This window comes from Salvia miltiorrhiza, chromosome 2 (assembly GCF_028751815.1).
Source record: "Salvia miltiorrhiza cultivar Shanhuang (shh) chromosome 2, IMPLAD_Smil_shh, whole genome shotgun sequence".
Lineage (NCBI taxonomy): Eukaryota > Viridiplantae > Streptophyta > Magnoliopsida > Lamiales > Lamiaceae > Salvia > Salvia miltiorrhiza.
In genome coordinates, this window is record NC_080388.1 from 49,169,731 (window position 1) to 49,182,815 (window position 13,085).

The window sequence follows — 13,085 nt, forward strand, 5'->3', positions numbered from 1 at the left end:
CTGAATGCCTATCACGGTCTCTGGTATCCATCACTTCACGCGTGAAAGCAGCATTCTTTATGGCTTCATCACGCTCCTCTACAGCAATACTCAATTGAAGCCTCAACTTCGCAATCTGGTCTTTGTAGTGCTCATTTAGCTCCGGATCAAGCCATTCCCAAAGCTCACATGCTCCCCTTGACTAAATCAACACAATAAGTTCATATCCAATCAGCAGACTAAATCAAAGCTATAAACTCAATTTTATCTCAATAACTTACCCCTCGAAGGCAACAACAGTAGAAACGGCGATAAGGGTTTACGGGAGTGTTCGATGTCCGCAACGACGCAAATCCATGTCGGCAGAGTTTAGGCCGATGAGCCAAGTTCCCGAGTGCCGCGTTGTTGTGTGGGTTATACCCTCGGTCCGACGACCCTGAGCTCGAGAATGACTCTCCCGTTTCACTGTTCCAGTTCCACGACTTGCCCATGGAGGAATTCTTTCTACTCGAGTGTGCAAATGAAGGTAGGAAAGAGTAATTTAGGGTTTTATGTGTAAAAGAAGGTTATGTGAATTTCATCTCTAAACGACGACGTTTTATGAAGACTAAACGGCTGCGTTTAGTCAGAGCTCCGGCCTTAACACGTAGGATTTCTGGAATGTCCATGTCATCAATTGTTCACCGGAAAATGACCAGAGTGACCAATTCAGATCAATGCCAAAGTTTAGTAATTTTTAAAATACACTTTGAAGTTCGTTGTCCAGACCAGAAATTGGGTATAGTTCGATAATTTACATGCCATTAACCCTAAAATAAATAATACGGAGTACAAATCTAAAGGCAAATAATGACCTACCCACGACGTCGTTTTAGCCACCGTTCATTCTCTGGGAATAGAACAATTGCTTCCCACAGAATTAGAACAAAAAAAGAACAGGAAAAAACACAGCCAGAAAAAACGAAGAAATGGAAGAAATTCAAACGGGGCAAGGGAAATCATTTGCAGCTCTAGTGATTTTCATCCTTGTATTTTCTTTCCACTTCGTGTCTAAGTACATCGAATCCCAAAAAAGCAAGGTTTTCTTCTTCTTTTTTCTTTTTTGGGGGACTTATTGATTTCGCTTTCCAATTTTGGGAGGTCATCGAATTTAATAATGGCATTTCGTTATATTTCCGTAGTTGTTGATGTGAAAATACTGATGATTCCATATCAAATGATTGTTTTAACACATTTTTGGCTCATACAGAGAGGATCCGGCGAAAATTTGGATGTTAGATTGCGACAAGAAATCAAGCAGCTTTTGAAGGAGGCCAGTTCTTTATCGCAGTAAGTACGATCCTGTATATATATGTATATGTTATCATTATAAGTTTGGGTTAGTTGTGATTTTGATCAATAAAAAAAAAGTTCCGACTGTAGGGTGCATTGATTTATGGTAAATGTATATGTAGGTTTATCTTGTATGATTTCAGCTTCTTTGATTAATGCAAGTTTATCAATTGGTACCGAAACAAGTCTTTTACCTTTTTGAAATTCGTTTATCTTTCAAAGAAGCCATGTATTATTTGGATTGATAATATGGATGATCATTAAATTATTGCAAAAGTGCTCTTTCTCTTCATGGGATCAAACTACTTTGAATGACATGAAATGAAGATAGGAATATAATGTATTAGTATTCCATAGGATGGCTGTAAAGAGAGTTCTAATTGGATTCGGACAATAATATTGCTTATTTATTTTGGAAAGCATCATATGGTTACGATGTCATGCATTTAAACTATGTCTAGGAAGCCAGTCCAACATGGCGACAGTAAAGTGTTTATGTTATATCACACAATCAGACTTCAGAAGCAAACAATAATTACTTATCATTTGCAGAACTGGTGAAAATAATTTACCAGTTGAGCCTCCAGCAATTCATAAATTGCATAAAGAAGTAGGGGTGCTTTCATTTGTAGTCTCTCTTGTTATTGGGCATTGATACTCATTCTGCCATCATTGTTTTCAGGCCTTCAACATTCGCTCAAGCTGTAAAACTGAAAAGAACGGCTGCTGTGAAGGAGAAGGAACTTGCAAAGTGTAGGATATAATTTCGTTTCCAGTTCTCTTTCCTAGGAAATGATTTTCTGTAAAGTTCAGCATCAGAGCTTAACTCATATGTAGTCTTTCTATAATTACATGTCATGTGAATTATAAATCTTACATTTTATTGATTGAGAAATGCGTGTTATAACATGCCTGCCATAAGAAGCTTGCTTATCAATTGGGGATCCTTTGCATTCTCAAAATTACTCAAATCAATCACTGAATTATTTGCTTCTGATAATTCCATAATTTTGACTTCAGCCGCTGTTAGTTTTTGTTTCATAATCGATGAAAGCACTATAATGATCTGATATTTCACTGAACTTGAGGAGAGTTGGCATAGATCATTTGATCCTTGCTAGTTCGTAATTGGAAAAAAGTCAACATAATCTTCCTCTTCACGGCCTTCTTTTTGACATTTTTAACTTGAGGAGAGTAGGCGATCTGAATCATGTTATCAGCTTTTGTCATCTTTTCATGATGTATACCTGATATACTGTTTTACAAGAAACTCTGAGCATTCATTTTGTCATTCTGCTGTCGCAGTGTGCCAAGTCTATAAACTGTTTCAGATTATCTTGTTCTTAAGTAATCCTGAGATGTCAAACACCATTTCTGGCCTAGATGCAGCTGTCTTGACTCTCCATGGTCCATATGTTTATGGTCATATGCTTATATTTATTTCATTCTTATTTATATTTTTAGTGCTGACCATATTTACATGTACTCTCAGCTTGCCTCTGTTTTCATTTTTTTTAAAATCTTTTGACTCCTTTAATGCTCATAACATTGCACTGGTGTATTGCATGTCTCTAAGTTTTTGATGTACCATCCAATCCAGATCTAGAGATGCAAGAGAAGGATATGAAGTCAGTTAGTTCATACGGAAAGCACTTGATGATATCAAAGGTCATTCATTTAACACTTGAATGTTGCTTGGGGGATTATACTTTCAAAGTGCTGACATTGTTGGGATGATTTACTGTGCAGGTATTTACGTATTTTGTTCTGATTTTATGGTTCTGGAAGATACCTGTGGCCACAATATCTGATCAACTCGTGCACCCTTTTGGTAGTGCTTCTCCCCCATCTCGTCTTGGTTTTGCTGTCTGAGTAAATGAATATCTAATAATTGCTGCAAGATTCATGCCTTATACTCCAAATTGTCAATCGGGGGTTTCATATAATCGGCTTGCTTTTGCATTTGCAGGAAGGTTGCTCTCTTGGAGAGCAGGAACTTCTTTGAAGGACAGTGTTGTGGTATGGAACCTCCCCTTCTTACGGCCTACACCAATTTAGAAGCTATAATGACATTTTGAAGTGCACTAAAAATTCTTAGCTGATTTTAAGAAATGCCACCTAGGTTTTGGTTCTACAGATTGCCAAAGGTCTTTGTAAGTTTAGTGAAATGAAAAAAAGTGAAGTTGTTGATCTTGCTTTTCGAAAAAGTGATAGTAATTGGCTATCTCTTGCCATTGTTCAAGGCTACGCCATTAGGAGAAGCCGACTAGAATATATTTTCACTGCTTCCTGCAAGCAGCAATGCTGCTTTTGTATAAGAACGAGGCTTCTGACGTTTCATTTTATGCATTTGCAGATTGGAGTCATACCATGGTTGATAGTATCTGAAAGAGTGAGCAAATTTATGTGCAGGAAGGTATTCGAGTAAGATTTTCTTTGCAGGGAAGTTTTGAGATCAACAGCAACAGGAGACTACTTAGATTAGCCTACCATTTTACTTTTCCTTTTTTTCTTTGTTCTTTTTCCCTTCTTTAGATCATATGTTTCCTACAAGTGATCACTTGAAGTTCTGCCCCAGTATTGGTGCATACATGTTAGTGTTGTGCAGCATATATAACTTTTTTTTTTTTTTTTGGATAAAAGCAGTCTTGTACAACTTATTTGCCATGTACTCGTCCAAAATGGATCAAAATTGTTGAATGTATTACAGTTTAGCAGTATAATGATTTGTTCACAGCAGCAATATTGTGTATAATACACTACAGAATAGTTCGTATACAAGGCTCGAGCTACCGGGCTTGATTTTGTACGGAGGGCTTTCCTGTAAAAGCAGGAAGCGAGACTGATACCATCTCAAGCCTCCCATTTTCCCAGTCCCTATTGGTATCAAGTGTCACTTTAAATTTGAAAGGGCTGTTCTTTCCATGTTGAAACACCATGCGCAACAAAATCAACCAAATCGTGTAGAAATTTGGGTTTTTATTACTGAGCTCTTTCCTATGATCCTTCTTGGATCCAGTATCGCTTGGAGGAGGCCGATGAAGTTTATAGGAGGAAAGAACTTTCTCAGCAGGGATGTTACCGAACAGAAGTTGAGCCGCTTTGTTGGTCACAGAAATCGGAAGGTATTTGGAGTCATCCCACACGTATAACTGAAGAATGAGAAAGACCAATGTGATGAATCCAAGTTTACAAACTGAAAATCTATAATCAGCAGTATAAGTAGAAAATGTACCAAGAAAGGTCTATATATGGTCCCTATTATATGGAGACGGTCTGAGCTTCTTTGGCAATATAAGGGAATGGTGTTTTGCCCTACATCTGACCTGCCAAAACGAAGCTTATCAGTTGTGCTGGAACGAAGGAGCGAAAACGGAAGACTGATCAAATGCTTCTCCATACCCAAGTCTGCCATTCACTGGGGTACCACATAGCTGACAGCCAGTAGTTATGAGATCGTCAACCAAACTATTCTCACCTAGCGAATGTAGCCGCCTACTAATAAACATCCTCTCGGCTTCAGGCTCTCGAAGATTTGGCAAAAATATTTCGCCAACAGATGCGTGAAAACTTGCCTTGCAAGAGTCCTCACACTGGCATAAATCTGACAGAGAGGAGCAATCCTGGGTACAAATCTCTTGATGCAATTTCCAGTTTACTTTCACTTGCATCCTGCACTGACATTATGTGACATCGTTTGCAAAAGGAGCATTAATACAAAATCAAAGTGACAAGAAAAGAGTTGTAGGAACATTTTTATCCAATCTGACTGGTAAAAAGGTTGTGAACTCACTTCATTGTAATTCAATATACTGCCACAGTGAGCAAGATTAGCTCGCTGCAGCCAGCCACCAACTTTCTGGAGCTTGTCCTTGACAGTGATCCCCAAGCGACTCTCTCCTATCAACTTATCCAAACCTACACATAATGTGCCAAGACCAAACTTTTCATCTACGGAACATCTTATAACCAGCAGCACACTGAATCTCGAGAGAGGGTACCTTTGGGTGCAACAAAGTCATCTGGCTCAAGTAAACATTTCAAAGATGAACAATGTACAGCCATAGCTTCAACAGTATCTCCATATCTTGTGATTTTGAGATCTGCAAAGAAACAAGAAAATCCTTTAAAATGCTTTTAAAAACAAAGATACTGAGCTTCCATCATAATCTGGAACGAGTAAAAGGCTAATTTACTACAGCCGAGCAATAAAATCTGGCTCCGATACAGCCTCGTTTCTGCTAGAAGAAAGGCCTTGATTCTTGAGAAGAGGAACAAAGAATATCACTAAAGCAACAACATTTAGCAAAAATAAAATCACAAATTTCCCCAACTGTTGTATCAGAGCAATGATCCATGGTTTAATTCTATGCTACAATCATCCCATTTTCGACAATGATGATTGACACAACATGATACTTGTGCATCCCTTCATTTGCAGTGACGAGATATACAATCATCCAATTTTCGACAATGACTGATAAATATATAATCACGAAACAATAAAACCAAACTAACAATCATAATTAAGCAGCATACTTTGCAGCAGAAAAACATGCCCAACTGCAATTTGGGACCTCATCTGCTTCTGCCAAACGGTCACCGGAAAATACGACCTCGTTTCATCCCCCACCAGAACATCCACCCTGACCACCTCTCCTCTACTGCCAGAAATTTTATACTGCACGCAGTGAAATCCATCAACACAGATGCATAAATTAGAAGCAACTGAAAGCGTACAAAATATCCATATTTCTGAAAGGGACCTGTATAGGAGTGAATTTGTGAACCAAGGCTACGAGCTGTACAAAATCCCCAATATAAGAAGATGCTTTGCAGATATCAATCAGCGGTCCGTACCATCCGATCGCCGCCGCCATTTTTCCAGTTAAGGGGACGTTTACTTTGGTGAATAAGTTTTGATTGACAAAAATAATAAGGTTAATTCTAAGGGTTTTGCCGCGTCTACTTTTCCCACCCTTAGTCAGTTTTATTACTCATTTCAACCGGGACTCCTTTTTATTATTTTATAGGTATAATAAGTCTAGTTTTTTATTTTATTTTTCTTTTTTTAAGTAACAGTATTACATAAAGAAATTTAAAGACCGCGCTACGGAGATTCGAATTTAAGATCTTTAGCCTTGGACATTAATCTCTTACCGTTTCGCTTGGCCAACACACACACCTGATATGATAAGTCTAGTTTATCTCAATGTTTGATATTCTATATAGGGTTAATTGCCTATAAATACACGAATTATATTTAAATTTTGATTTTTAACCAAATTCAATAATATAAATATTATTAGAAAGATAATGTCAATAACTTTTTAACTGTACCTTCAGATTGCTCATCAAAATTTAGACAATCAAATTATTGGCCAACGAACTTTTGAAACCAGGTCAAATTCGAAAAAATAAAAAATTTATGTATTTTTTTACCAAAAATTTAGATCTGATTCAAAGCTAAAATTTAGGTATAATTCGTGTATTTATAGACAATTAACCCTTCTATATAAGTAATTTAACAACTCGTGTTTTTATTTTGGCTCATAAATTTTTTCTGTTCACCTTCATTAAAAATAGAATTTTCAAAATTATGGATTAAATGGATTGTGATAAAAGTTTGTGATCTTATATGCATTTATATTTAATCATAAACTAAATAATATCAAATTATCTATGATTAAATAATAATTAAAAACAACTAAATTTTTGGTATATTCTTTAGGGGTGCATGACCTTATTCCAAAATCTGATTTTTTTTTACAAACTTTTTAACTGTATCAAAAATTTCAACAAGCTTTCAATTGATAGCAATGTCCGTTTGGAGTAATTTTCTGGCCAAATTAAATCTGAGTTGGCAGCCGGAATGCCCTCGTGGCATCAGAAATGTCAAATCACACCCTCATCTCCCTCCCACGTCACCCTCTCTCTCTCTTTCTCTCTCTCTCTTCCCCCTCTCCCTGTCGGCTCTCTCTTTCTCCCCCCCAGAAAACATCGGTCCTCTTTCCCCTGCACAGACCCCTCCCCCTCCTCCACCTCGGCGCCACCGCGTCTTCTTCGACCGATGAACCCTCCACAGCAATGGCCACCGCCCCCAAATTCCCAATAACTCGCTGGACTTCCTCCCTCCACCGCCCCAGATACCTAACAACCCCGTCACCCCCAAATCAGAAATTGAAGAATGAAGAAAAACTTCAAAAAAACGCTCCTAAATCAAGGAAAATCGAGGATTTCAGGGGTGGTCTCAGAGATATTATCATCATCGACCTTTTTCTCGGCGAAGATTTCAAGGAAAATCGAGATTTCAGGGGTGGTTCGCAGCGAGTAGGATTTTTTTTCCGACGCCGCCTCCCCCACCTCTCAAATACATCATGGCAGCAGAGGGGTGGTGTGGGAGAATTCTACCGCCGCCCGGATGAGCCGAAATAGGGGCGCCCCCCGCGCCCCAAATACTCTCCAACCCCGTCGCGGCTATCCCAGGAAGTCCGCCACATTCGCGCCGTTGGAGGGGGAGGGTTCATTAGCCGGAGAAGATGCGGCGGCGCCGGGGTGCAGGAGGGGAAGGGTTCTGCGCAGGGGGAAGAGGACTGATGTTTTCTGGGGGAAGAGAGAGAGCCGACGGGAAGAGGTGGAAGAGAGAGAGAGAGAGAGAGAGAGAGAGAGAGAGAGAGAGTAACGTGGGAGGGGGAGAAGGATGTGATTTGGCATTTCTGATGCCACATTAGCATTCCGGCTGCCAACTCAGATTTAATTTGGCCAGAAAATTATTCTGAACGGACATTGCTATCAATTGAAAGCTTGTTGAAATTTTTGCTACAATTAAAAAGTTTGTCAAAAAAACAGATTTTGGAATAAGGTTAGGTATTTTGATGCAATTAACCCTATTCTTTATTATTATTTAGAATTGGTTTATTCATCATCAAATCCGTTGAACATAGCGTGAATAAATGTTGATTTTTTTAGGATTGTGGGATTGGACCCTGTATATGTTCAACAAAAAAATTCTGTTGAACATGACATAAATAAATTGTGACCGTTAGATTAGATAAAATCAATGCCTGAGATTTAGTCTATGTTCTTTGAATATTTAGTGGTCTCCACTGAATAAGACCCTACGTATTTATATAACACACAATAGAAAAGTTGTATAAATAACACATTGTATAACCCATACACATAATAATTGAAGTTGATATTGGATCCGACTTTTTTTTTCTTTTAAGGAAACAAATCCTATATTATTAAGAACACAAATATATGAAAGAAGGAAGACTAGATGGTGGCTCAGTTTTCTATAATCTAACTATCAAAGATAATCATTTCTAATGCTATAATTTAGAAATTTTATACATTTATTTACTGTAAATATAATTTTGTTTCAAAAATTCAAAATTTTAAATTTTCAATATGCACAAATTCATTTTTTTTTTTTTCATATCTCACTTTAAGGAAGCACACCTCTAGTTAAGAATTAATATTAACAACCCTCCACACACACGCGCGCGTAGAGATGTCAATCAAGTTCGAAAACTCGTTGGGTTGGCCCGATTAACCCGTCATCCGAGAGGGTTAGGGTTGAATATTTTCAACCCGATAAAAGTTACAATCCGATTAGCCCGTAATCGAATAGTCTGGTACCCAATAGGGTCGGTCCGACTAACCCGAAACCCGAATGCTTAATACTCCCTCTGTCCACGAAAAAACTTCCTATCTTTCCTTTTTTGGGATGTCCACAAAAAAAATTCCTACCTACTTTTGGACTATACCCCACCACTTATAATTACTTACTTTTCACTTTTCCACAACTCCCAATATTAAATACTCCCTCCGTTCACGAAAGAACTTCATATCTTTCCTTTTTGGGACGTCCACAAAAGAATTTCCTACCTATTTTTGGACTATACCCCACCACTTATGATCCTCTTACTTTTCACTTTTCACAACTCTCAATATTAATTAAAACACATTTTCACCACTCACAATACACTCAACTACCTTTTATCCACTATCAATACACTCAACAATATTTTTTCTTAAAAACCGTGTCACTCCCTCCTAGGAAGTTTTTTCATGGACGGAGGGAGTATAACACATTTTCACCACTCTCAATACACTCAACAACTTTTTCTCTACTCTCAATACACTCAACAATTTTTTTTCTTAAAACCCGTGTCACTTCCTCCTAAGAAGTTATTTCATGGACGAAGGGAGTATTAAATATTTAGATATAAAAATTAAAAAAAATTACAAAATATTATAAAGTCTCATCATTTCACTTTTCTGTATTTTTAGATGCTTTGATTCTATGAATTCAAACTATTGTTAGATATTTTATTATTTTTTCGTTAACAAAGTTGAACATTTTATTTTTATTAACTCATTTTATATGTTATGTAATCTTGATGTTTTTTTTTCAATATCTTATATTTTTGCATTTCATGCTTGCTATATAATTTATATCTTTGATTCCTATGTATATTTTATATATTGTACATTAGATCATTAAAAATAACAAAATACAAATGATTATATTATTTTTACGCATTTAAGTCGACTAGCCCGATGGGCTAGCCCGAAACCTGAACGTTTAGGGTTAGGGTTGAAAATTTATAACCCAACAAAATTTCCAGCCCAATTAGCCCGCACCCGATTAACCCGAAACCCAATAGGGCTGGCCCGATTGACATCCCTAACTTATAGTATCAATTTTAAATTTATAGGATCATTTAAAATGTTATAATGTCATTTGTAATATAAATATATTGTACCATTTATTGATGTAGGTAGTCTTTTATTAAGAAAAAATGTGTTATTTGTAATATAAAAATATGTAGATTTGTTAGGCGCTCATCATTTAAGTTTTTGCGGCTATATATACCTGAACTATTTCCCTCTCCCTCCAAAAAAAAAAAAAATTTAGGAATTATACTTGAACTATTCACCGCTTCTCCATCTCCGCATTCAGTTTCAAGTTCTTGCGCCTCTAGCTGCTCCCGCTCAAGAATAATCTTCCCATCTCCGTTGAAAGGTATAATATCTAAGAGTTTATTGCAGAAATTAGGGTTTTCGATCATCTTGTTTCCATTTTAAGTTATGTTGTGTGTATTCAGTTTCAAGTTCTTGCGCCGTTAGCTGCTCCCGCTCAAGAATAATCTTCCTATCTCCGTTGAAAGGTATAATATCTAAGAGTTTATTGCAGAAATTAGGGTTTTTGATCATCATGTTTCCATTGTGTTTATTCAGTTTCAAGTTCTTGTATCGCTAGCTGCTCCCGCTCAAGAAATGGAAGAACCTATTGTGCCAGAAGTACCCAATGAGATCGAAGAAATGGAAGAAGCTATTGTGCTGGAACTACCCCAATTTCAAGTTCTTGCGCCGTTAGCTGCTCCCGCTCAAGAAATGGAAGAACCTATTGTGCCGGAAATACCCAATGAGATCGAAGAAATGGAAGAAGCTATTGTGCCGGAACTACCCACTGATATCGAAGACAAAATCGTGGATATAGTAATTGCTGATAAAAAGACGATAATGCGTCTTTACCTAAAGCTTACTCAGGGAAACCAAAGATGGCAAAATCGGTTGCTGACAATCGATCCAACTAATGAGCGAAAAAATGCCATGATTCGCTGGATTGATAATATACAAAGAATCAATGTCTCTTGCCTGGATCTCAAAGACTTCGTGTTCAACTTCAAAATTTGGTTAAAGGGACCAGCAGATAGAGCTGTCAAAATGGGCCGAAAATGTCCCAGCCTACTGGGCCCGCGTAGATCATTTTTACAATAAGAGAATTTCTTAAGATATAAAATAAGAATCATTTTCAGCCCTTTAATCATCAAGATCTACGGTTGATTCGTAATCCTGTTGGATGGATTTATCACTACAAGAAAATGCGGCTCTAACGACCGAAATTTCGGTCGTTAAAACCCAAAAATCGGTCGTTAATATTTTTAACGACCGATTTAACGACCGTTTTTTTTCGGTCGTTGTTTGCATCGTCGCCCGAGTTTTAACGACCGTTTTTTCGGTTGTTAAATTTAACGACCGATTTTTTATTTTTAACGACCGAAATTTCGGTCGTTAAAAAGAGAAAAAAAAATAAAAAATATAATTAAAAAAATTATTTTTTTTTATTTTTTTTAAATAACGACCGAAATTTTATTTTTAACGACCGAAAATTCGGTCGTTAAAAATTAATAAAAAAAAATATTTTTTTTTTCGATTTTTTTTTTTTATCTTTGTATCCTACAAGTATTTTTAGTGTATTTCTAATGTATTTTGACCTTAATTGCATACCATTTGACGAACTTCCCAGTAGGTCACCCATCTTACTTGTGCTCTAAGTCAAGCACGCTTAACCTTGAAGTTCCTTTCGAGTAGTCACCAATAGAGAATACTCGTATTATTGATATATATAGTACCTATTAATTCATTTAAACTCTAATTCAATATAAAATATCATTAATCATTCATAACCTTATAATATGTCGAGATAATAACTAAGATTTGTGGTGTCGGCGAAACATTGACGATAAATATACGATCGAATTTAAAATAATAAAAAAATAATATTATCGTAATTAAAAAAAGAAAAGAAAATATGAGTATGAAAAATAACAATCAAATATACAACAAAATCAATATTAAATCAAATAATCAATATTAATAAAATTAATATTTGAAAAATAATTTTATTATTTTAAAATAATAAAATTATTAATATTTTGAAAATAATGAATCTAATAATATAGAAAATCTAATAAGTCTAATAATTTATTATAATAAGTCTAATAATTTATTATAATAAATCTAATAATTTATTATTATTTGCAAATAATATCACATTTTTATTAATAATCAATATTATCTATTTTTATAGAATAATATTATGAAAATAACAATCATTTTCAAAATATTCTCTATAATTTGAAAAAAATAATTAAATAGAAAATTAATAAAAAATAATTAAATATATATATATATAATCAAAAAATAAAAATAAAAACGAAATTTAAATTTTTTAAAATTGAAAAAATAAAATTAATGACCGATTATTCGGTCGTTAATAAATAAAATAAATAAATAAATAAATAAATAAAATATAAAAAAATAAAAAATAAATAAAAATAATTTTAACGGCCGAAAAAATTCGGTCTTTAAAAAAAATTTAAAAAAATATTTTTTTATTTAAAAAATATTAAAAAAAAATTAAAAAAAAATTAAAAAATAATATTAACGACCGAATAATTCGGTCGTTAAAAAAAATTAATTTTTTTTAAAAAAAGTAATTTTTTTTAAAATAATTTTTTAATAAAAAAATAAAAATATATATATTAACGACCGAATTTTCGGTTGTTTAAATTTAAAAAATAATTAAAATATAAAAAAATAATTTTTACGACCGAAAATTCGGTCGTTAAAAAAAAAATTAAATATTAAAATATTAAAAAATAATTAGCGACCGAATTTTCGGTCGTTAAAAAATAAAAATAAATAAAAAATAAAATCGGTCGTTAAACGGTCGTAAATCGGTCGTTAAGGCCGCAAAATTAACGACCGAAATTTTCGGTCGTTAAACGCGTGTTTTCTTGTAGTGTATGGTCCTGAGTTCGAATCCCAAAGGTAGCAAAAATTTATTTTTCACAATTCATACCTTTATACAGCGAATTCATACGTGTTCTACATAAAATTCATACATTAAAAATTGCTCTTATTTCTTATTTTAAGATGTGCTCTCACGGTAATCCACCCCTATATATATAGGGAGA

The 13,085-nt window shown here is 35.0% G+C and overlaps 2 protein-coding genes across 4 annotated transcripts; one reads left to right on the top strand and one right to left on the bottom strand.

Annotated features, from left to right (window-relative positions):
* Positions 1 to 841: 841 nt before the first annotated feature.
* LOC131011915 (protein GET1-like) lies at positions 842 to 4,031 on the top strand. The gene is made up of 7 exons (XM_057939816.1): positions 842 to 1,058; positions 1,229 to 1,308; positions 1,994 to 2,064; positions 2,912 to 2,979; positions 3,061 to 3,142; positions 3,281 to 3,330; positions 3,668 to 4,031. The coding sequence occupies exons 1-7, from the start codon at positions 948 to 950 to the stop codon at positions 3,737 to 3,739; spliced, it is 534 nt and encodes a 177-aa protein (XP_057795799.1). The 5' UTR covers positions 842 to 947; the 3' UTR covers positions 3,740 to 4,031.
* Positions 3,994 to 6,280, bottom strand: LOC131011914 (uncharacterized). 3 transcript variants are annotated; one of them, XM_057939814.1, is made up of 7 exons: positions 6,078 to 6,280; positions 5,851 to 5,992; positions 5,313 to 5,414; positions 5,105 to 5,229; positions 4,714 to 4,988; positions 4,547 to 4,637; positions 3,994 to 4,463 (listed from the first exon to the last, which is right to left on the bottom strand). In XM_057939814.1, the coding sequence occupies exons 1-7, from the start codon at positions 6,189 to 6,191 to the stop codon at positions 4,101 to 4,103; spliced, it is 1,212 nt and encodes a 403-aa protein (XP_057795797.1). In that variant the 5' UTR covers positions 6,192 to 6,280; the 3' UTR covers positions 3,994 to 4,100. The 3 variants fall into 3 exon arrangements, 2 of the variants coding, with proteins under 2 accessions (XP_057795797.1, XP_057795798.1); XM_057939815.1 differs by having other exon boundaries at positions 4,547 to 4,632; positions 4,790 to 4,988; positions 6,078 to 6,270; XR_009097136.1 differs by having other exon boundaries at positions 4,405 to 4,463; positions 4,790 to 4,988; positions 6,078 to 6,269.
* Between the last annotated feature and the right edge of the window lie 6,805 nt (positions 6,281 to 13,085).

Excerpts from the sequence above, each read along its gene's own strand:
- LOC131011915 (XM_057939816.1), top strand. The coding sequence starts at position 948 with ATGGAAGAAATTCAAACGGGGCAAGGGAAATCATTTGCAGCTCTAGTG. Across the intron at positions 1,059-1,228 it reads TCGAATCCCAAAAAAGCAAG|AGAGGATCCGGCGAAAATTT; the intron begins GTTTTCTTCTTC and ends TGGCTCATACAG. Across the intron at positions 3,331-3,667 it reads CTTTGAAGGACAGTGTTGTG|ATTGGAGTCATACCATGGTT; the intron begins GTATGGAACCTC and ends ATGCATTTGCAG.
- LOC131011914 (XM_057939814.1), bottom strand. The coding sequence starts at position 6,191 with ATGGCGGCGGCGATCGGATGGTACGGACCGCTGATTGATATCTGCAAA. Across the intron at positions 4,638-4,713 it reads CCAGTGAATGGCAGACTTGG|GTCAGATGTAGGGCAAAACA; the intron begins GTATGGAGAAGC and ends TCGTTTTGGCAG. Across the intron at positions 4,464-4,546 it reads CCATATATAGACCTTTCTTG|TTATACGTGTGGGATGACTC; the intron begins GTACATTTTCTA and ends CTCATTCTTCAG.